The 25016-nt window shown below is 38.1% G+C and overlaps 1 protein-coding gene and 1 pseudogene across 6 annotated transcripts; one reads left to right on the top strand and one right to left on the bottom strand.

The window, feature by feature from the left end:
* Positions 1–2947: 2947 nt before the first annotated feature.
* WDR53 (WD repeat domain 53) lies at positions 2948–24915 on the bottom strand. 6 transcript variants are annotated; one of them, XM_037147447.2, is made up of 3 exons: positions 24850–24899; positions 16694–17189; positions 2948–3583 (listed from the first exon to the last, which is right to left on the bottom strand). In XM_037147447.2, the coding sequence occupies exons 2-3, from the start codon at positions 17171–17173 to the stop codon at positions 2972–2974; spliced, it is 1092 nt and encodes a 363-aa protein (XP_037003342.2). In that variant the 5' UTR covers positions 17174–17189; positions 24850–24899; the 3' UTR covers positions 2948–2971. The 6 variants fall into 6 exon arrangements, with proteins under 6 accessions (XP_037003342.2, XP_037003343.2, XP_037003344.2 ...); XM_037147448.2 differs by lacking the exon at positions 24850–24899 and adding an exon at positions 24503–24842; XM_037147449.2 differs by lacking the exon at positions 16694–17189 and having other exon boundaries at positions 24850–24915.
* On the top strand, positions 6094–6290 carry LOC119050926 (uncharacterized; annotated as a pseudogene).
* Positions 24916–25016: the final 101 nt, after the last annotated feature.

Genomic DNA, 25016 nt, shown 5'->3' with positions numbered 1-25016 from the left:
TTGACCTTCATTACTTTTTTCTATCCACATCTAATCTTAACATTTGCACCCTGTGGGTCTCCCTTGATTCATTTTTTAATATTTAATGAGTATTGTTTGTGTAAGTTGGGGGGTCTGGGACAGATAAGATCATAATTTTGGAAACGAAGTAGGGCAAAAACACTGTCCCAAAGCATCTTACACTCTAATAAAAATAGAAAGACAAGTATAATTACTATGATTATGTTCCTTTAACACATCCCTTTACAATTTGTAACTTAAATTATATTGGCAAAGATCCTTTTACCAAATAAAGTAACATACACAGGTGCCAGGGATTAGGACCTGCTATCTTTGAAGGACACTTTCAGCCTACTATAGATGGGGGACATCAGAAGCCTACTTCAGATGGGTGACCACTTAAGTTCTTATTTGTTGTCTGAATGGCTGGCTGACTACTAGAGCTAAAATACACTCATAATAATATCTCATTTCTCTACAAGCCTAGGCTGTGGTGCTTTCTTTTGCTTACTTCCCTACTTTTATGTTTTCTCAAACTCTCATTAACTAAAGTAACTTGGGCATGTCCCTGTTGCTTGCAAGTTGAGTCAAGCTGCAGCAAAACAACTGACCTGAGAATGGTTAATTTTGCATATAATTTTCACACTGTAAATGTACCAAAATATCACTGGTTATAGATCTTCTGAAATTATTGGTTCAATCCATGCTCCCCTTCTCTGAGAACTACCTCGCACCAATTGGGATATGTCCCTTTGACAATGTTAATAATAAGCAACAATAGCCACCCCCACCATATAGGGTCAGACAGGCACTTGACTAAGTTGGACCAATCAAATTCTCTTAGGAGAACTGGAACATAGAGACAAATCACTTGGTTTCTGGAATTGGAATGGAATTCTGCAAGGCATCTTTTGTGAAGTGAAGGCCATTATGTAGAAAGAAGCAGAGACAACTGATGTTTCTCCCTTCCTCTCTAAAATCAATAAACATACTTGGGTGAGAATTAGAGAGAGAGAATTCTGCTCCCCCACCCATGTCCTGATAGTAAATTTTCCTTTTTGCTTAGGCAGTCTGGGTGGGTATTTGTCATCAACAACCAAAAGATATTTAAGACTGTTTCAATCTGGCCTAAATATTACATCATATCTTGCTCACACAAAATTATTCAGGCTCGATAGGTAAAATGATGCAAATAAGTAATTTTTGAGAAAATCCCTCTAAAGCCATCAGAGATTGACCAATAATTAGTCCTTCCTGACATTTTAATAAATACTATAATTATTGACTATGCACAATATTATAAAGATGTTTTCATTTCATAAAACTGTGGCATATTCCCTTAGGAGGTATCTTAATTTAACCCCTTCACTTTCAAGTGAGGAAACTAAGGCCCAGCATGGCCTTAGGTTTGGGATTGGAATCTTGTGTCTGCAGTGCTCAAGGTAGGGTCCTCTGTCAATAAATTTTTTTAGGGCAAAGATGGTATTCTCCTTACCTCAAATTCCAAGTGAGATCACTAAACAATATTTATTGATTGCCCATTTAATTGGTCAGGATTCTTTTAGTTTTAAGTTTAAAAAATCTACCTCAAATAACTTAAGCTTAAAAAAAAAAAAGAGGCTCCAGTGCCTTGGCTGGTGCGGCTCAGTGGATTGAGTGCCTGGTTGGATTCCTAGTCAGGGCACATGCCTGCGTTGTGGGCCAGGTCCCCAGTAGGGTGCGCACGAGAAGCAACCACACATTGATGTCTGTCTTCCTCTCTTCCACTCTCAAAAAATAAATAAAATCTTTTTTAAAAATCTAAAAAAATTTAATTAATTAGTTAAAAAAGGAGAGGCTCCAGGAATACACTTGTTTTAGGCATGACTGTTTCCAGGCTTAAAATTATTATGAGAATTTTACCTCTTCACTTCTAGGAAAGACTATCCACAAAGAAGGGCACCTATAGACTCACATCTTATCAGCTTAGCTACCCCAGCAGTACATGCCAACTGTCATTGGACTTCTTAGGTATGTGACTCAGTAAATTCCATTTTATTCCCTTAAGTAAATTCAAGTTTGGTTTCTGTCACTTGCAACAAGTGTTCGGACTAAAACTGAACTTATCAAAAAGTTCTCCTCAAACAAGGATACTCAGATTCCCTCTTCAACACTTGGAATATAAGAGTAGGATATATAAGCAGAAGCTAAAGAACATCAAAGGAAGACAGCAATCCAGACAATTATGAAAAAAACAAAAACAAAACTTAGTATTGACACACTTATCTTGACCTCTACTTTCTACTTCTTCTATTCTCTTTTATATCTTATATCTTAAATTTATCTGTGACTTTAGATTATTTTTGGTCCTACCAACATCATAGCCTGGATTGCTGCATAATATCCTAAACTGATTTGACCCTAAAACCATCTTAGAAATAGCAAAAGGTAAACTGTCAGCAAAACCTTCTGAACTTTACACAGAACAAACAAAAACAGGTTTCCTCTTCCAACCTGGTAAGGCTCCTCACAGCATCTTAGGATCTGAAATAATTCATGTTATAACTAACGTAGTGACCACATTTGGATCAGCGTGGGTGTCCCTAAGGCAGGCGGTTTGACAAGATACGTGAGATTCTTTGCAGGCAAGTAATTGTACTTGTGAATTTCCTCAGTTCCCAAGTTACTTAACATCTCTAACTTTCAATTCCTATGGCAATAAAACAGGAGGAAATCAATGATTTGGAATAAAAAATGAAATATATGTAAACTCAATGGTGTATGTTCAGTACTCAAGGAATGTTAGTTCCCTCTTCCTAAAATTTAATGTCATTTACTATGAAGTATTACCCAATTATCTTCTTTTGCTCAGATGTTGAAAATTTATAAAATGGGACAGTATTATTCTACATATGACAGTTTAAACAAAGAAACAGCATTTTTTTTAAACCTAAAAAGTTCAGCACAGTTTTTCAAATGTTTTTTATTGGACTTAAAATTCATTTAAGGGATATACAGATATACAACTAGTTTGATCAGCTACTAATATACTTTGGTAACCCTTTATTTTTGTACTCAAGAGCCAGTTCACTTTTTCTCCATGTTCAATACTTAGCTTTGGTAAAAATTCGCCCTGTTCTTCGCCTGTTACTGAGGTATTACTGTTTTTACCCTGCTTGGTATAAGTTGCTCTTTTAGTGTTCTTCCTGTGGGAATGTTTTGTAGGACTCTTCTGTTTTTTAGGACTTATCTTTTTTTTCTCAAGTTCACTGCTTATATCCCACAACATTATCTTCCCATCATTCCCTCCAGTAAGCAGCAAATAAGATTCTGGCAGAAAGCAGACCTGGGATACCCCCAAAGTGTGGCCCTTAAATCCCAGTTCTTGTTCACACTTGACTCCCATCACCCTAAAGATTCGAACCTTACCATCTTCTGCACCACAACTAAAAATATTGCCACATGATGCCACGGACACAGAATGAGCTAGAGCAGGGTTTAAAAGCTGACTGGATGATTGTGGGCTCTTCATTTCTTCTGTTTCATCCTCCTGTAAATTGGTAATCCAGAGTGGCCGAGCTTTCTGAAGGTTCCATAGCATCACCTTTTAATAAAAGGGAGTTACACAGTCAAATAGAGTTCAAGCCATCTTGCTCAACTACCATGCTTATTCTGCTTCTAATAAAATCATCAAAGTATTCTGAGAGTGATTAGTAGGATCACTTCTACTAATTAGTAGGATATTTCCAGCAACATTAAGAAAGAGTTTAGAGGAAATTACAACATGCCAGTGAAATGCTACCCTGGTGTTAAAACTAGAATGCCAATGGGCAGCATGGTAGAATTTAGAAAAAAAGATCCTGAACAACTTTTGATTAACAAACTCATTAAAATGTAACCCAAATTCTTAAGCAGTTGCCAGTTTTCTTTAGGTCATTCTACGCTCATCTCTGCAAGTAAAATAAAAGATTATGAAATTTATTAATTTAAGTCTATGCTGGTTATAAGTAAAAACGCCTACCCTTCCTCTCCTTATCACCCAAATTACCCATCCTAGGGGCTTAGCTCAAGTCCCTTCTCTCCAAGAAGGATTTCCTAATGATTCCAGCCCACTTCTCTCTTTCCCATATTTAATTCCCATTCTATTAACTGACGTATACGACCACCTTACCAGTTTCTTGAGGTTTAATTCATTTTTGCTAATACCTATTATAATAGAGAAGAAATGAGAAGAAATTCTCATTTCTGGAAAAGAGAAGAAATTCCAGATATGTCTGTTGATTAATTTGATATCTTGATATATCTTGATATCTTTTTGTTGTTCCCTGCCATGATGTTGGATCTACTACATTTATTTAAATGAAGTGCTAATTAAAATGAAATAAGCTTTGTGAATTGATTTTATTCTAGTGACTCATTTTCTTCTTGTAGTATCCAATATAAACAGGAAAATATTCTTAATACTTTTAGAGAGAGAATATATAGCTTTATTTTATCATTTAGTGTTATTCCTGAATTATGACTCAATTTAAAATGGACACAAGGATAAGTAAGGTCTGTTTATTAGATAGTCAAAAGCATAGATCTCAATTGGCAAGATTACTGCTGCTGATTATTAAGAATTTGGTTTTCAATTCACTTCTACTAGGGTAGGTCCTGAAAAGACTCTTAATTGAGTGTGTAGGGTAAGTGGAGTTAGTCTGGCTTCCTCACCCAGGAGTGTGGGTAACTAAGGAAAGCAGTGTTCCCATAACCTTAAATAGGCTTGATAAGTACTGTTCTCACAGCCTTGAGATTGGGTCTGATAAACTGTTCCCATGACATGCAATGGGTTCACAAGTGCAGAATTATGCTATTTTATATAATTTTCTGGCTTGAAGCTGGCTTTTTTTGCCTCTAGTGGGGGCTTCTCATGAGAGAGACATACAGCTTGCAGTGTGCATGGCTCGCCCACCGGTGAATAAAGACATGTCAAGCACCCCCATGGCTCCACAAATTTTCTTCTGTCTCCTCAGATCTAGAGTGGATCTGCCAGGTCTTGACAGGATGCAACACAGAGTGACCAGCTACTGTTTTTTGGGTGAAGCCAACAGACTACTAACAAATTAAAATAATTTAAATAAAATAAATATCAGAAAGTATAACAAAAGTGAATGAGTATTAAAACTTGATGTGGAAATAATCTCTATTAAAAATACCCTCAACACAAGAAATGAACATTCCAGAATTTGCTAGCTTAATTATTGGCAGGTACCCCCAACTACTTTCTCACAGAGCCCCCATAAGTACCTGTATTATATTTATCGTCCTCCTAAGACATCTAAAAGTGACCTATACCCAAAGTGGTTTTGGCAACTTACAAGATTTTTGTATTAATTAAATCATCTACATGTGTAATAACTATCCCAGATTCTTCCAATTCAAGAATCATTTCCAAGTACTGAAGATTCCAAAATTGTTCCTGCCTGGACATTCTTTTTATACTTCTTTATTCTAACTGCCAGAGATTCCAAGGTGTTTCACAATTTCTCAACTACCTAGTCAAGTGGCATCAGCCTTAGCAGGAGAGCTAAAGAAGGAAAATAATACAAGAGTTGGGGAGTTATGGGCCTATAAAACATAAAAGGGAAAGAAAGTGGATAACTGGACAATGTTTAGATGTGAATGCAATCATATCAAAGTGATCCTGATTAGTAACACTGTCCCTACAATAAACACACACGCAAATTTTTCCTTCTGCAAGAACATTTCTTTCTACACAAAAGATTGATTTTCAAGGGGAAAAAAGGCCTCTTCTAGCATCCTCATCCTTAAGTGTTGGTACTAATGATCTTCCAAACTCCAGAAACATGAAGAAACCTCTGAATCATTTATTTTCAAGTGGGGATATCGGGGGCAGGGGAAATTATGTATGCTATAGAAACTTAGGATGATTTCAAATTTCCAAAGATTTTTACAAAAAAACTCCATACTTCAGTGGTGGGTACACAGGTAGTTATTGTTATTCTCTATACATTCACATATACTATAAATATTATTGGTACCTATTTAATATAAAACTAAGCAATCTCAAATACCTTAATAAATCAGTTTGTCTTAAGATCCCTGACTCTCAAGACTATACTTCCAGGGATCATGTCTATAGCTTGTTACTAGAGAAGTTTCTCTGAACATAGAGCACCTGAAACCATGAGGAGGCGGGCACAGGTTCTCTCCTGAGCATGAAGTCAGCTTTTGGTGTTACTCTTGCAACCACTATTGGCCACTGATGATTATTCTCTTCTTCCTTTGGGAGAGTACACAGTCTGAGTATTACAAAAAGGATACAGCTCTGGCTGATGTGACTCAGTGGACTGAGTACTGGTCTGTGAACCAAAGTTGCTTGTTCAATTCCAGTCAGGACATATGCCTGGGTTGCAGGCCAGGTCCCCATTTGGGGGCATGCAAGAAGCAAAAGATCAATGTTTTTCTTGCACATCGATGTTTCTGTTCCTCTCTTCTCCTCTCTAAAAATAAAAAAAATAAAATAATAAAATAAAATATAAAAAGATCCCCGAGTGCCCTGGCCAGGTCACTCAATTGGTTGGGGTATGGTACTGTGCCCCAAAAGGTGGGTTTGATTCCCAGTCAGGGCACACACCTAGGTTGTGGGTTCCATCACAGGTTGGAGTGCATATAAGAAGCGAGTGATTAATGTTTCACTCTCACATCAATGTTTTTCTTTCTTTCTTTCTTTAAAAATCAGTGAACAAATCAGGTGAGGGGGGAAAAAAGGATCCCTGAGAGTATGCTTTGCCTGGTTATTTAAACTCATTAAATGAAAAGATCTAATTTTAATAATTTCTATAAAGACAAGGATGTGTTGAACATATCTACTGTGTGTGGCAGTTAATTCAATTTCTGCCTTGAGATAAAAGAAATGCATTTGCTCTAAAATAACTCAAAATTAACTTGGCAAGAACTCCTTTCCACTATTATAATTACATTCTTAAAGACACCACAGGCTGGATATCCTTTTTTTTTAAAATTTTTATTTATTTATCTTTAGAAGGGAAGGGAAGGAGAGAAGGAGAGAAATATCAATGTATGGTTGCTTCTGGTGCATCCCCTGCTGGGAACTGGCCTGCAACCCAGGTATGTGCCCTGACTGGGATGGAACCAGTGACCCTTTGGTTCGCAGGCCCGTGTTCAATCCACTGAGCTACACCAGCCAGGGCCAGGCTGGATATTCTTAAAGTTTAGAATAATGTGTAGCTAAGGTGGCTGAAGGGTTGTTCTGTGAATGGAAAGGTTGATGGCTCAGTTCCTGGTCAGCATGCATGCGTGGGCTGCAGGCTCAGGAGGCAACTGGTCAGTGTTTTTCTTTCTCTAGTCCTTCCTCCCTCTATAAAATCAATCAATAAGTGAAAGAATTAAAAAAACCCTGGATAATCATATTTTAAAAGGTAAATTGTGGAAGAAATTTACCATCACTAAAGAAATAATTTTTTTCTTTTTAAAGATTTTATTTACTTACTTTTAGAGAGGGGAAGGGAGAGAAACATTGATTGGTTGCCTTTTTCACATGGCCCCCAATGGGAGTCCTGGCCCACAACCAAGGCACGTGCCCTGCCCTGATCAGGAACTGAACTGGTGACCTTTCAGTTTGTGAGACTTGCCACACCAGCCAGGGCAGGAAATAATTTTTTTAAATCATTGGGTGTTGTCTTAGCTGCTATTGTTCTATCACAACCCGGTGCAGAAGGTAACCTACAGTGAACTTCTAGCAATTTTTAGCAGTCAAGCAATTACCTAAGATTCCTTTTCACAAAATATTTCTTATCCTGGTCTCCAGCAGTTGACTGCCACTAAAGCTTCCTGCCTAGAACTGGACTCAAAATGGTCAATTCTAGATGTCCACTTCTTATCTAATTGGAAAAATACAGGTCTTTTTTGCACACCTAATTATTTACTGCCATGCCTAGTAGTTAAATAATGAACCAGTGATTGAAAACTAATATAGTTTATATCAAGTTTGTTTCAAATTGACTTTATATATATGCTGTAGTAGAGCTGGCTGAGGCATAGGCAGCGCAGGTACAAAACTAAGCATTTTCTCTGTTGAAGAATGCTCCAAAAATCTGGGGTACAATTGGTGATTATTTATTCCAACACATCAAAAACCATTAGGGTGAATTTTATTTTTTAAAAAAGGAATAGATAATATTTTCTGAAAATAGCCTCTTTGCAGGAAGAAAATGAATAACTGACTATTTAATAAAGAAGTTTTTTAATTAAAAAAAAACTAATATAGATTAAGGATGAAAGAATGACTAGTCAAGGAGACACTGTACAATCTGCTTACTTAAAACAGATATCCATCTGGTTGTGTAGGTCTTTCTGCACAACCGAGCAGGCAAATAAATGATCACCACTAGGGTACAAAATTTTAGGTCTTAAAGGGCTTAAGACCTATGAGTGAAGTTATAGAGCCACTATGCCCACTAAGCCTAAAATAATTCTAAGTAGACACTTTTGGTAGGACAATTCTTCATTGTCTAGGGACTATCCAAGCACTGCAGGACATCCAGGTTCTGCCTACTAAATGCCAGTATCCTGAGAGAGAGAGAATGGTAGTCACAGTGACAACAAAAACCAATTTTGATTATTTCTAAATTCTAAAAGGGTGAGGAGGGAAGAGAGAGGCATGGTAAATATGATTGGCCAAGAAGGTAGAAAGACAAAATTTCTAATGCAATTAACAGAATCAGTCTCAGAAAAAAGATACTGTATATAGTCGAGAAAGATAAAATGCCTAGAATAGGGTGCTGGGCACATTGGTCATTTAATAAAATGGTTCTTTTTCTGGAATTCACCTGTTCCCAAACCAAGAGCCTTTTCCACCACATTTTTCATGATATTCTGCTTGAAATATCACACAGGAAAAAAAAAATAGGCTTTTGAGCCCCAGAGATTGAGGTTTGAATCCCAATTCCGGTAGCTGTGTGAACACTAAATTTGAATCTCAGTTTCCTCATGTCTAAAAAAGAGTAACTATCTAGCAGGGTAAAATTAGAATGGAAACTAATATATGTAAAGCATTAGCAAGTACTAAGTGCTCACCAAAAAGAAGCCATAGTTATTCTTACTCCACTATACCAGATTTACTCTCAAGAGGAAGCACATCTGCTATGAGAAAGTTCAAGCTATTTGAAAGCTTTTTTTCTTTTCTTCAGCATCTTTTACTTTATTAAATGTTATTGATTGATTTTAGAGAAAGGGGAAAGAGAGAAATAAACTTTGATTTGTTGTTCCACTTATTTATGCATTCATTAGTTGCTTCTTGTATGTGATCTGACTGGGGATCAAACCCACAACCTTGGTTTATTGGGATGACTAGTCAACTAAGCCATCCAGCCTGGGCTGAAACCCTTTTTTTATGAAACCAAAATCTGCTTCCCTATGACTTCTATTTAAACCAGCATAAGCGTATTTCACATTTCCCCTCATGAAAACCAAAACTTCGGTTCACACTGCTCTCCCAGCGGCTGATTTGTGCCACTGGCCAGGAGGCTGACTAGCGCTGTTCACTGGGCAGCTGATTCCCACAGTTCGCCTGGAGACTGACCCCGATCACTCCCTGCAGGCTAGCAAAAGAGCTAGGAGGAGGGGCACCCCATGGAGCCGGCACAACTAGTGGATTAAAGGTGCCACCCGGCACAGATAGACAGAGGGGCCCAGCAGCTCACAAAGGATCTGAACTGGAGGCTGGGCAACCATGAATACTGCTGCCCAGACCTGGCCCCCATCCTGGCAAAACCATAGAAAGGGAGAAAAGTGAAGCCCAGTCCCCTTCTGCCTGTGGCATACAGGAAGAACAGCGGAACTCACTCTGCGGGTTTAAAGCCAACAGGAGACCCTTCCCCCCTTTCCTTCCCCCAAGTGAGACAATAAGACCTGGAGCTGTGAAAGGTCCAGAGATTGATCCAAAGGGGAAGTACAAGTCTAACCCCAACAGCTGAGAAACTCAGACAAATTTCACTCTGCTATTCTATGGAACTTGCATTTTATTGTTTATTTATAATACAAACAATAAAATGCAAGTTCCACATTATTAGTATTTTTTATTTCTCTTTCTGTTTAGTTTTCTCCCTTTTATTTCTTTGTTTAATTGCACTGTTTGATTGGTTTTCCTTATTCTCTTTTACATATTGTATTTTAATCTTCCTTCTTTCACTTCATCCATGTCATAATAACACTACTCTTGATTGTGTACTTTCTATTCTTGTTATTCAAATCATGTATTTCTTGACATATTGTTGTTCCAGTGTTACTATCAATAATTGTTATCCCGTATTATTGTAAATAGTACACAGCACCCTGTCCTGATCTTACCCCATTTCACCATCTTCCTGAGCTTTATTACTGTTGTGTTAACTATTCTCTCATACACTATGCCTGCCTTCTATCCTTTACTCTCACTGTATCGCATCATCTTACCTTGCCCAAGCACTCCATTTTCTGGATTCAGTTCACAATCCTTCTCCCTTCTAACAAGAGCCTTGTCTCTTTTTAACCTTTTATAAAAAAGTGGCTAGTTGGGTGAAATATCACAGTTAATGGTATACCTATTGAAAGGATCTCCTATCTCTTCTCTACTTGTTGGTACTTTAATTCCCATAGAACACTCTCCCAATGTCTTAATCCATTTTGCCTTTCCCCTGCCATTGATCACACACAAGATTAGGTGGGAGCTGTGAACATCAGTATACCACTGGAGGAGAGAACCACCAACAAAGGAACCACCAACAGGTAAAAACCCAAGGACAACAAGAGAACCCCCACACAAAAAGAAGAAAGGACAAACCTAGAGCATCCAGACAAGGGGATCAAAGAGACCACACCACTGAATCCCACAGAATTCCTACCATAGAATTCCACCCTACAAAGACAGTTAGCAAAGTGAAACATCAGGTAGCTCAGAAACAAACAAAAAGAGCCACCTAAAATAGGCAGACAAAAAAATGAACCTGCAATCAAAAGGAATGAAAGAATTCTCACTAAAAGACCTAAATAAAATGGAGGTAAGCAAACTATCAGAAATAGAATTCAAAATAATGGTTATAAGGATGATCAAGGAACTCACAGACAACTACAAGGAACTGAGTGAGAACTACAACAATATGAAAAAGGAAATAGAAAATATAAACAAAAACTGGAAAGAAATGAAAACTACAATTTCTGAATGAAAAAACACAATAGAAGAGATTACAAGCAGGCTGGATGAAGCAGAGGACCAAATTAGTGAGCTAGAAGACTTGGTGGAAAGAAACACCTGGGTAAAGCAGCTACATGAAAAAAGACTAAAAAAATATGAAGACAGCTTAAGGGAACTCCAAGATGACATGAAATGCAACAACATTCGAATCATAGGAATACCAGAAGGAGAAGAAAAGGAACAAGGGGTAGAAACTGTTTGAAAAAATAATGACAGAAAACTTTCTGAACCTGGAGAGGGAAAAAAAACATGCAAGTTCAGGAAGCACAGAGGGTTCCAATCAAGAGGAACCCAAAGAGGCCCACTCTAAGACATATCATAATTAAAATGCCAAGTTTTAAAGACAAAGAGAGAATCTTAAAAGCAGCAAGGGGGAAACAGGAAGTAACATACAAAGGGGCTATAATAAGGCTAGCAGCTGATTGCTCAACAGAAATACTCCAATCCAGGAGAAAATAGCAAGACATATTCCAAGTAATGAAAACCAGAGGCCTGCAAAAAGATTACTCTACCCAGCAAGGCTCTCAAAATGGAAGGTGAAATAAGGAGTTTCCCAGACAAAAGAAGGCTGAAAGAATACATCTCCAGCAAACCAACACTACAAGATATTATAAAGGGAGTACTATAAGAAGAGGAAGGAAAAGAGTGAGGGAGAGAGGAACACAGGCGACAAAGGGGAAAAATGAATAAATACCTATAAATAATAACCTTAAATGTTAATGGATTAAATGCTCCAATCAAATAGACTTCAAAACAAGGGCCATAAAAAGAGACCCAGAAGGTTACTTCATAATACTCAAGGGAAGAATCCATCAAGAAGACATAAACATTATAAACATATATGAACCCAACATAGGAGCACCCAAATACATAAAGAAAATCTTGGAGGGCTTCAAGAAAGATATTGACTGTAGCACTATTATAGTGGGGGTTTTAACACCCCATTGTCAAAAATCTTCCAAAAAAATTTTTAACTAAGATATTGCAGCACTGAACAATGTCCTAGATCAGACGGACCTAACTGACGTATATAGAACCTTCCATCCCAAAGAAGAAAAATATGCATTCTTTTCAAATGTACGTGAAATATTTTCAAAGACAGACCACATGACAGGACAAAAAATAAGCCTCAACAAATTCAAGAAAACTGAAATCATATCAAACATTTTCTCTGACCACAGGGGACTGAAACTAGAAAGCAACCTCAAGGAAAAAAACTCAAAAACATTCAAACTCATGGAGACTGAATAGCATGCTATTAAACAATGAATGGTTTAAGAATGAGATCAGGGAAGAAATACAAGTTTCTGGAAACAAATGAAAATGAACTCACGACAGTCCAAAACTTATGAGACATAGCAAAGGCAGTCCTGGGAGGGAAGTTCATAGCAATACAGGCCTACCTAAAAAGATAGAAATGTTTCAAATAAACAACCTAACCGTACATCTACAACAAGTGGAGGAACAACAACAAAGACAGCTCAGAGAAAGGAGAAGGAAGGAAATAACCAAGACCAGAGAAGAATTAAATGACATAGAGACTAAAAGGACAATTCTAAGGATCAATCAATCCAGAAGCTGGTTCCTTGAAAAGATAAACAAAATTGACAAGCCTTTAAGCAGATTCATCAAGAAAAAAAGAGATAGGATGCAAATAAACAAAATCAGAAATAAAAGAGGTGAGATTACAAATGATACTGCAGAAATACAAAGGATTGTAAGAAATTAACTATGAAGAACTATACACCAAGAAATTTGAAAACCTAGGTGAAACAGACAAATGTCTAGAAAAACATAATCTTCCAAAACTGAATGAATAAGAAGCACAAAGCCTGAACAGACCAATAACAGCTGATGAAATTGAAGCATTAAACAAAAAAACTCCTGGCACACAACAGCCCAGGACCAGATGGTTTCACAGGAGAATTTTACAAAACTTTTAAGGAAGAGCTAACCCTATCCTTCACAGACTATTCCAAAAAATCCAAGGAGATGGAAGACTCCAAAACTCTTTTTATGAAGCCAGCATCATCCTAATCCCAAAACCAGACAAAGATACAACAAAGAAAGAAAACTTCAGGCCAATATCACTGATAAACATAGATGCTAAAATCCTTAACAAAATATTGGGAAACCACATTAAGCAATACATTAAAAAGATCATACACCATGATTAGGTGGAATTCATCCCAGAGATACAAGGATGGTACAACATTTGTATCCCTGGTACAAGTCAATAAACATTAACACATCACATAAACAAAGGGAAAGACAAAAATCACACGATCATATTAATAGATGCAGAAAAAGCATTTGATAAGGTACAGCACCCATTTATGATAAAAACACTCAGCAAAGTGGGAATAGAGGGAGCATTCCTCAACATAATAAAGACCATATACACGAGACCTATAACCAACATCATACACAACAGGCAAAACTAAAAGATTTCCCACTAAGAAGAGGAACAAGATAAGGATGTCCACTTTTATTCAACATAGTATTGGAAGTCCTAGCCACAGCAATCAGACAAGAAAAAAAAAAGTATCCAAATTGGAAAGGAGGAAACAAAACTGTCATTATTTGCAGATGACATGATAGTGTACATAGAAAATCCTATAGACTCCACCCCAAAACTGCTTGACCTAATAAGTAAATTTGGCAAAAGTGTGATACAAAGTCAGTATTCACAAATCAAAGGCATTTTTGTACCCCAACAATGAAATATCAGAAAGAGAAATCAGAAAAAAATCCATTTGATATAGCAACAAGAAAAATAAAATACCTAGGAATAAACCTAACCAAGGAAGTAAAAGACCTGTACTCAGAAAGCTACACAACAGTGAAGAAAGCAATTAAAGAAGACACAAACAAATGGAAGCATGTACCATGTTCATGGAATGGAAGACTTAACATCATCAAAATGTCCATACTACCCAAAGCAATTTATAGATTCAACTCAATCCCTATTAAAGTATCAATAGCACATTTCACAGATATAGAATAAACATTTCAAAAATTTATACAAAACAATAAACGACCCAGAATCGCTGCAGCAATTTTGGGAAAGAAGAACAAAGTAGGAGAGATCACAGTACCTGATATTAAACTATATTATAAGGACACTGTGATCAAAACAGCCTGGTACTGGCATAAGAACAAACACATGGACCAATGGAACAGAACAGAGAGCCCAGAAGTAAACCCAAATCTCTACAGTCAATTATATTTGACAAAGGAGACAGAAGCATAAAATGTAGTAAAAATAGCCTCTTCAACAAATGATGTTGGGAGAACTGGACAGCTACATGCAAAAAAATGAAACTCGATCACTAACTTACATAAAAAATGTAAGCTGTGTATGGATTACCATACACAAAAATAAATTTAAGGTGGATAAAAAACTTAAATATAAGTTGTGACAATAAGTCCTACAGGAGAACATAGGCAGGAAAATCTCAGATATTTCATGCAGCAATATTTTCACTGTTATGTCCCCTAGAGCAAGGGATGTAAAGGAAAGAATAAACTAATGTGATCTCATCAAAATAAAACCTTCTGTACAGCTAAAGAAAACAGAGCCAACCATATGGGAAAACATATTTTCCAACGATACCTCAGACAAGGGTTTGATCTCCTAAATACATAAAGAACTCACATGACTTCACTCTAGGAAAACAAAAAACCCAATTAAAAAATGGGCAAAGGACTTGAACAGACACTTCTCCAAAGAGGACATACAAGGGGTCCAGAGACATATGAAAACATGCTCAGCATCACTAGCCATCAGAAAGATGCAAATTAAAACCACAATGAGATACCACTTCACACCAGTCTGAATGGCCATCATAAACAAATCAACAAATAACAAGTGTTGGAGAGGATGTGGAGAAAAGGGAACCCTAGTGCACTGTTGGTGAAAATGCAGACTGGTACAGCCACTATGGAAAACAGTGTGGAATTTCTTCAGAAAACTGAAAATGGAACTGCCTCTTGATCCAGCAATTCCACAGTTGGGATTATACCCTAAAAACCCCGAAACTCCAATTCAAAAGATCCTATGCACCCCAATATTCACAGTAGAACAATTTACAATACCCAAGTGCTAGAAGCAACTTAAGTGCCCATCAATAAATGAATGGATCAAAAAAAAAACTATGGTACATTTACACAAAGGAATATTACTCAGCAGAAAGAAAAGAGCTCCTACCCTCTTCAAGAGCATGGATGGAACTGGAAAGCATTATGCTAAGTGAAAAATAAGCCAGGTGGTGAAAAACAAACACCATATGTTCTCACCTATAAGTGGAACCTAATCAACAAAACAAACAAGCAAGCAAAATATAACCAGAGATATTGAAATTATTAAGAACAAACAGACAGCAACCACAGGGGAGGTGGGAGGGGATAAAGGGGGGAAAGAGGGAAGGGTATTCAGGAATATCTATAAGGGTCACATGGACAAAACCAAAGAGGGGTAGGATCAACAGTGGGAAGCAGGAATGGCTGGGGTAGGGATAGGGGTAGGGGGTATAAAATGGAGACAACTGTACTTCAACAACCATTAAATAAAAAATAAAAATAAATTTATAAAGTACTTTTCTTTTTAATTATTGCAAAAATGAGCTCATTTTTGTGACTTGATAAAAAATTTATTTAAAAATCAAAAAATTACAGAATATTACCTATATTTAAAAAACAAACACCCCCGCAAACTTACACAGCTGCAGTTTCCCACATAATGGGGTTTCTAGATACACCTACTCTTTTGATGGCCTTCCTCTGAATTTGAGCTAATTTGTGATGCTCCTTTAAAAACTCAGCTTAAATTTAATGCTCTGATCCTGGTCACCAATCTACAATACCTCAATTAATGCACTCAATAAAGTAAAAATAACATATCCAGTTTCAACTTAAAAAAAAAAAACAACAAGCCAGCATTTGTAGAGGGTGATAAACTCTGCCTTCAGCATTCCTCTTTATTTAAACAAATATTTAGAATCAAGTATTTTAGTTCCCAGGTATTAGGTACATATTAAAGCATAAAGAAAGGAAGACTAGTCCTGGTTGGTGTAGCTCAGTGGATCGAGCACAGGACTGTGAACCAAAGGGTTGCCAGTTCGTTTCCCAGTCAGGGCACATGCCTGGGTTGCAGGCCAGGTCCCCAGTAGGAGGTGTGCAAAAGGCAACCACACATTGATGTTTCACTCTCTTTCTCTCTTCCTTCCCCTTTCTCTAAAAATAAATAAATAAAATCTAAAAAAAGGGAAGACTAAAGGATTAATGATTACTTTGTGAATACAATCTAATAGACTTTGTCAAGTGAGTATGAAACATGTATTAGAAGTAAAGCTTATGGTTCATAAATAAATGATGCTAAATAGAGAATAAAAAATTCAAAGATATATTTAGCAAATCCCACTAGAAATTACCCAAGTAATCTTTGCAAAGTATCACCTGCATATCTAGTCCACAGGACACCAGGCTCTGAGGTCTCTGAGGCCGAAAAGCTACAGAAGAACAGATATTGGAATGTCTCTTCAGTGATCTGCTAACTTTCTTATTTTCCAAGTCTAAGATTTTGACTGCACCAGAGTCATCAGCAGAAGCCAGCAGGTTTTCAGTTTCATTCAATGAAAGGCAATTAATTTCTTCTTCATTCACATGAAAATGGTCCAAGGAACCTTTGAGAGATCTGACATCTAGTATGCTAATGGTTTCTCCATGGGAGGCATAGAGCTTGGTGGGGCAGGAGGGAGAGAATAAGACACTGGTAACATCATCAGCCCCTTGAAAAAATGTGTGTCCCAGTGGAGTGCCATCTTTGCTCCAAGCCATGAGATCTCCACCCTCAGCTCCAGAAGCCACAAGCCCTTCTGGACTTGCATTCAGGCAGAGAATAGGAGAAGAATGTCCACTAGTCCATTTGACAGCCATAATGGCCCAGAGAACTCTGAAGAGGGAAGAAAACATTATAATGTCATGTTTTAATTAAGAACTTGATGGTAGGACACAAATACAATAATAATATTTCATTTAAATATTTTTAAAAGCACATCTTAAAAAACCCAGTAACAACAAAAAAGACATTTGAAGATCAAGTCTACAAAAGCCTAGCTGAACACATGGTTGTGGTACCCCAGGCTGGAACATGCTGAAATGGTCTTCCCTTGCAATCAGGGACCTGGGTAACCCTGGTTCTTCAGCCTTTGATTTGAGGTTCACATAAGAATAAACACTAAATATATTTATTTTAAATTAGAAAAAACTCTTTTTAAGAGAGGGCTGCACAATCAGCTTATATCTTTTATCAGGATGATGTTTTAGAGCATGCTCTGGAGCTAGAGTCTCTGGGTTTGAATAGTTCTACTACCTATTAGCTGGGTGACTTTGGGCAAATTACTGAACTTCTCTGTGACTCACTTTCCTTCTCTATAAAATGGCAATGATATTGATAACACCCATTTCATAGGATCAGAGAAAATTAAACAAGACTATATGTAAAACATATATAGTGCCTGATACATAATGAGTGCTCAACAAATATTACCATTATCCTTTCCCTCATCTTTATGAGGCTGGTCAAAGTGACACCATATATATTACACCAATTGTCGTCAAAGTATCACCTCCAGACTAGCAGCATCCGCATCACCTAGAAATTTGTTAGAAATATAAATGGTGGGACCTTCCCTTAGACCCATGAATCACGAACTGGAGTTGGGGCTCAGTAATGTGTTTAACAAGCCCTCCAGATGATTCTGATGCATGCTAGAATTTGAGAACCTATACTACACCAATAAACATCTAGTCTGTAAATGCAGACTCTTGCTCTGGCTGGTATGGCTCAGTGGACTGAGCTCTGGCCTGTGAACCAAAAGGTTGCTGGTTCAATTCCAGTGAGGTCACATGCATGGGTTGCAAGCCAGGCCCCCACTTGGGGACCTGCAAGAGGCAACCAACAGATGTTTCTCTTCCTCTCCTTCTCCCTCCCTCCCCGTCTCTCTGAAAATAAAGAAATAAAGTCTAAAAAATAAATATAAATGCAGACCCTTAAGCCTTACCATCAGAGACTACATCAGTAGGTTATTTACTTTCATTCTCAAAACAAATCTTCTGATTGGTATATATTGCATTTTACGGATAATAAAACTGAGTTTCAGAAATGTTCAATAATTTGCCCAAAGTTTCCTAGTGCTTTGGGATTTGTACAGGGACCCAATATAGAGGGATACCAAACTCTTAAACAATAAAAACCCTTTTCTAACAATTTCACTTGACAACACATTTACGTGTTAGCATCCTTTAAAGTACAGAAAACAACCAAAAGCTAGTAATAATTTATCACTGCTTTTAAATGTTCTCACAATTTTTTAATCACATTATCACCTACTCACACTTACATAACAGTAGTACTTTATATAGAATTTAGATTCCTGATACACTAGGCAGCCCAGATCTATAAACTGGAATTGTGACATACTTCCCTGCTTTAACTGCCTATGACACAGGTGGTAAACACGAGGCCCACTGGCAAATCCCTCCCTCCACCTTGTTTCTACTTGGCAGCAGCACTGAGTTCCTTGCCCCAGTTAAGGAGTAGTTATGGTACATTTATTTAGTTCTCAAATTACATTCAGTCCTTTGAAGGCAACCTCCATGCTGATGTGGCCCTGGGTGAAAATGAGTTTGACACCACTGGCCTATGGACAAAGTGAAAAAGGAGATCTGGGCAATTTACACAACTCTAATGGTCAAATGGTCAGACAGAAGGAAGCAAACAAATCTGGACAAATTTAGTTTTTCACTTCACCAACCAAGAGAGAATATACCTAGTGAAAAACTGCCATAGGTGCTCTACTAGCTTTGGGTTTGACACCTTAATTTTCTTCAATGACACAGAGTTAAATTTCCAATATTGTTTTGAAAAACCATTTAAAATAATCTGGCAATCTGCTTAAATTTTCTATTCCCAATACAAAGCTTGTTCACTCCTATTTTTAGACACACACACAAATCACTAGACTGCAAAAAGATCACTAATCTGTTAATAATCAAAGTTAACAGAAATGGCACAAAATCAGGTAAAGCAATTTTCATAAAGATGACAAAATGGGAAGACAAAGATACATTAAAAAAATCTCAGGGGAACCACTCAACTAGTATTACAGATGAAACTAATTAAACAGAGACTGAAACAAGTGTTTTAATGGAGAGGTTTGGAGAGGAAATGACTCAGAAGGAAGTTAAGAAAGGGAACCCTGGGTGATTTGAGTTTGCTGACAAGTGTTGAAATACTAGTTAAGGAATTTTCTACCATAACGAAGCCTCTTGCCAAATGTTCCAGATAAACAAGAAAGAAAAAACACTTAGTATAATTAAAAATGAAAGATAGTAATATTATTTAGGCTTAGGAACTACCGTCTGTGGTGACTGTTAACTTATATATAATAATAAAGACAATATCCTACCTTAAAATATGAAATTTGAATTAGACATTGAAAAGGCCATTTAAGTTATAAATAATTTTGTTTAAAACTGTAATAAATCCTTAAATTACTGAACACTTATTTTCTAAGTTAGAGTTTTAATTTTTCTATGGTGTATTAACATTAAATTCTGGAAGTCTGCCCTCTACAGCTTTTGGATTCCTACTGGGATTTTACTTTTTCTCTCAGATAAGAATGAATCAGGGTTTCTCACAGGTGACCTAAGTAAATGCTACAGGGAGACAAAAGTTTTAGCAGGTTTTCTTCCTAATATAATTCTTTTGTGGAAAAGTTTAATTCAATTTTATTTATCATTTTTAAAATTTTATTTACTTATGTTTAGAGAGAAAAGAAGGGAGAAAGAGGGAGCAAAACATCAATGTGTGGTTGCCTCTCACATGGCCCTCACTGGGGACCTGGCCTGCAACCTGGCCCCCAGGTTATGCATGTCATGTGCCCTGACTGGGAATAGAACTGGTGACCCTTTGATTCACCACCTGCACTCAATCCACTGAGCTACACCAGCAAGAGCTCAATTTAAAAAATACATTTGGTTATGCTCCATGGCAAAGTATGAGGTCAGGTGATGGATTTTTATTACAAAATAGATTTTAATACAAAAATGGATTTTGTATTAAAGGATTATAGACAGAATGGTTCCTCTAAATTTCTCCATAATACAACCAGTAGTAACTCTTGCTCATAAGACCAAGGACAGATAGATCTTAACCTCTACGCTCCAGAGTAAAAACACAAGACAAAAAACTAAACTTCTAATCTCCATATCACATGGATAATATTTACTGACTACCTAGCTAGTTAAAAACAAAACAAAACAAGACTTCTGGCCAAGATGGATGTGTAAGTGGAAACACTGTACCTCCTCGCACAACCAAATTTAAGGACAACAAAGATTTAGAAACAAAAACACAACCAGAACGGACAGAAAACTGAACTGTACAGAAGTCCGACAACAAAGAACCATTCATCCAGACCAGTAAGCGGGGTGGAGTTGCCCCCCCCCCCCAAGAGGGGTTGCAGCAGGAAAAAGTTGTGGTTGGCAGACCAGGACGTGCAGGCAGCATGGGGCTAACAACAGACTCCAGGCCTGGGAGGAAACAAGCAGACCCAGTGAGGCACGCAAGGCAGCTGGCTGACCCTGGCCACACATTCCCACACAGATAAGCCAGGCAAAAATGGGCAGTGAAACAGATCGTGCAACCCAGGGTGCCCCAGCGCTGGGAAATAAAGCCTAAAAGCATCAATTGAAAAAACTTGCAGGGGTTGAAGTGCCTGGAGAGACTCCCAGCCTCACAGGAGAGTTTGCTGGACAGACCCAAAGGGTCCTAGAATGTACACTAGCCCACCCACCCGGGAACCAGCACCAGAAGGACCCAATTTGCTTATGGGAAGCAGCAGAGGGGACTGAAATTCGAGAAAGAGCAAAGCAAGCACCATTGTTCGTTCTCTGACCCTTCCCCCACATACAGCATTACAACCCAGCAACTGGGTTGCCCCACCCTGAGAAACACCTAAGGCTCCGCCTCTCACGTGCAACAGGCACGACCTGACCAAAGAGCTCAAGCAGAAGAAGAGCTCAAAGCCCCAGAGCCAATACTTTTAAGCCACCAAGAGATTGCCAACCTATCAGATGCACAGTTCAGAGCACTGGTGATCAGGATGCTCACAGAACTAGTTGATTTCAGTCACAAATTAGATGAAAAAAATGAAGGCTACACTAAGTGAAATGAAGCAAAATGCACAGGGAACCAATAGTGATGGAAAGAAAACTGGGACTCAAATCAATGGAGTGGACCAGAGGAAGAAAGAAACAACCAAACAGAAAAGAATGAAGAAACAAGAATTCAAAACAATGAGGAGAGGCTTAAGAACCTCCAGGACATCTTTAAACATTCCAACATCTGAATTATTGGGCTACCAGAAGGGGAAGAGGAATAGTAGTAAGTGGAAAACTTATTTGAACAAATAATAAAGGAGAACTTCCCCAATCTGGTAAAGGAAATAGATGTCCAGGAAGTCCAGGAAGCTCAGAGAGTCCCAAAGAAGGTGGACCCAAGAAGGAACACACCAAGGCACATCATCATTATATTAGCCAACATTAAAATAAAGGAGAGAATCTTAAAAACAGCAAGAGTAAAGGAGAGAGTTACCCACAAAAGAGCGTCCATTAGACTACCAGCTGATTTCTCAAAAGAGACCTTACAGGCAAGAAGGGACTGGAAAGAAGTATTCTAAATCATGAAAGGCAAGGACCTATATCCAAGATTGCTCTATCCAGCAAAGCTTTCATTTAGAATGGAAGGGCAGATAAAGTGCTTCTCAGATAAGGTCAGTTCAAGGAGTTCATCATCACCAACATCTTATTATATGGAATGTTAAAGGGACTTATCTAAGAAAAAGAAAAAAACATGTATAGTAAAATGACAGCAAACTCACAATTATTAACAACCACACCTAAAACAAAAACAAAGCAAACAACTAGAACAGGAAGAGAACCACAGAAATGGAGATCATATGGAGGGATAGCAACAGGGGAGTGGGAGGAGGAGAGGGGGGAAAAAGGTACAGAGACTAAGTAGCATAAATGGTAGGCAGAAAATAGACAGGGGGAGGGAAAGAATAGCATGGGAAATGTAGAAGCTAAAGAACTTAGGACACATGGACATGAACTAAGGGGGGGAATGTTGGGGGGGAGAGGTGTGCAGGGGGGAATGGGACAACTGTAATGGCATAATCAATAAAATATATTTAAACAACGACAACACAGAGACCTAATACAGGGAATGTTAAAGACTTGGGGAACCCCCAGAAATTCATACACTGAGGCTCTTGATTTTAGTCACGCAACATTTACCATGCAAAGCATTGAGCCCATAAGTCAACCAAAGTCCCCCAAATCACTTTACTTAGTCTGCAACATTTAAATTTGTTATTACTTGAAACACATCCAAAGACCACTATCAAATAGTTAAATAATCAGACTGTTGTGGTAAAAGGCAGTAGGAAAAATGTAATTAAATGTGCATTAAATGAAAACAATCTTTCTGAAGTAAGCTGTCGAGCCATTATTTCTTGTTTTTCTCTTATTGGGATTGGAAAGCCCACCAGAAAAAGGAGTAGGTTAAGTGCTATCATGCCCACATTCATGTATCAAGTCAACAAACTTCTCATACACAGATGCCTGAAGGGTCAAGCACAACAATCATATCCTATTGTGAATTACTTTAATTATATACTAGATTCCTTCTAACAGCTAATGAGATCATGGAGTGTGGGTGGGGAAAGGTGGGGTATTTTGAGAGTATTTTTAGAAAAGGTGGAGTGCAACAACTGACAGTACTGAACAGTCAGAATGACACTGAACAGGAGGGATGGGACATGGTCAGGAGAGTGATGAGCAAGTGAAATATTTGTATAAAGAAAAGGAGGTGATAAGAAAAATTTCTTCCTATTTTGAAATTCTACCTGGGCCACTTGTGGGTACTCTGCCACAAAAAGTCACATCATTGTCTTGGACTAGATTAGCACCAGAATTGTCTGATTGGATGTATGAAAGGTTCTATCTCACTTATACTGTAAAACACAGGATAAAGGCCAACATCTGTAATTACTTAATGATCTCTACTCTAAACACTCACTCCAGTCATACTGCCAAATACCCACTTGTCCTTTGTAAGTGTCTGTGCCTTGAAAGCTGTTTATTCTGCCTAGTTCCTTGTCCCCTTCTCAAATGTACAAACTCTACTTAGCCTCAAAGATTTAAAGTGAAGCGCTTCCCAGACAAAAGTTAGATGTCCTATGGTTGAAAGCTGAAAAATGAATAAAACTGCATAGACTGAGATTACACTACCACAGTCACTAACACTGTAATGAGTTTAGGTCAACTTTTCTTCACATGTTTGAGTTTTCCAAAGTTGGTCTTGGTGTGGAAAGCTGGAGAGCAACCAAAATGACTAAAGGGCTGTGCCACTGGCACTATGAAGTATGAAAAGAGCGCTGGCTGGTGTAGCTCAGTGGATTGAGCCCGGGCCTGGGAACCAAAGGATCTAGGTTAGATTCCCAGTCAGGGCACATGCCTGGGTTGCAGGCCAGTTCCCAGCAGGGGATGCACAGAGGCAACCATACATTGATATTTCTCTCCCTCTGTTCTTCCTTTCCCCTCTAAAGATAAATAAATAAACTAAAAAGTATGAATTAAATGCTGCTTTAAAAAAAAGAATGAAAAGAATCTGGGTTACAAAGAATGTTGGAAATGACCTGGGAATAAGGGAACACAAGCAATTACCGTTCTTTTATTTTTACTGGCAAACAAGAAATTAATTATACACAGCAAGGGAATTTCTGGTAAGACTTCTCACTGTGTAAAGGCAAGACAGTGGAGTTGCCTATTAAAAGAATCTGCGAGCCCTATTTTAATATTACCTCATATATTTGAGAATTATATAAAAACCCGCGTAAAGGACCCTATTAGAGAGCCTGGCTCACATGAGTTTCTATTTTCTCTTACTAAATAATCTTTAAAGGTTGTCAGAAAATTCTTTGGAAAGTTTTTTAGCTAGGAAAACGTAGTATAGACAAATCATGCTTAAGTTCTTTCCCTTCCAAGAAGCCATCTATTACACTCTCCCCGTCATTCTCTTCATTAGCGGGTCTAATTAAATAAAAGCACACCGCCTTAATCCGCCTCCTAATCAATCGGTGTTAGTAGGGAAGTCTGGGAAAGGCTGTATTTTGACCAAAAGAATGTAGCACTTACTAAGGTTATCCAAATGCTGGAGGAAGTTCCAAGGTAGCGACCTTACTTTCAAAATACACTGAAACACGTTTTGATAGGTACCGGTAGTCAGGGAAAACGAGAAGGTCTAACCAGGAAAAGACGACCTGAGGTGCCCAAGCTAAAGAAAGAAGTTCCAACTTAGCCGAAGGCGGAGGAGGTAGGTACGGGCTAGCAAGGAAAGACGTTTCATGTGTTAGGGTGAAGTCTGAAGCAGAGACCGGACTGACACAGGAAAATCTAACAGGAATGTCTACACTGGACCACTGGACCAAGAAGAGGACAGAGCACGTAGGCTAGCCACGACCCCACCAGCGCCAGACTCCTACCTGCTCTTCCCCCTTCCTTCCTCCGCGCCTTGTGATGACGTCACCCACCAGCGCCCAATCCCGTGTGGCGAACGGCGTGAGGCGCCTGAACCAAATAGTCACATCCGGGGCCGAGAGGAACCGCGAGCGAGCTGGGCTTGCGCCCTTGCTTCGTGCCCTCAACCCGC

Source organism: Artibeus jamaicensis, unplaced genomic scaffold, assembly GCF_021234435.1.
Source record: "Artibeus jamaicensis isolate MK-2021 breed Jamaican fruit bat unplaced genomic scaffold, CSHL_Jam_final contig_793, whole genome shotgun sequence".
NCBI lineage: Eukaryota > Metazoa > Chordata > Mammalia > Chiroptera > Phyllostomidae > Artibeus > Artibeus jamaicensis.
This window is presented reverse-complemented; position numbering and strand designations above follow the sequence as displayed.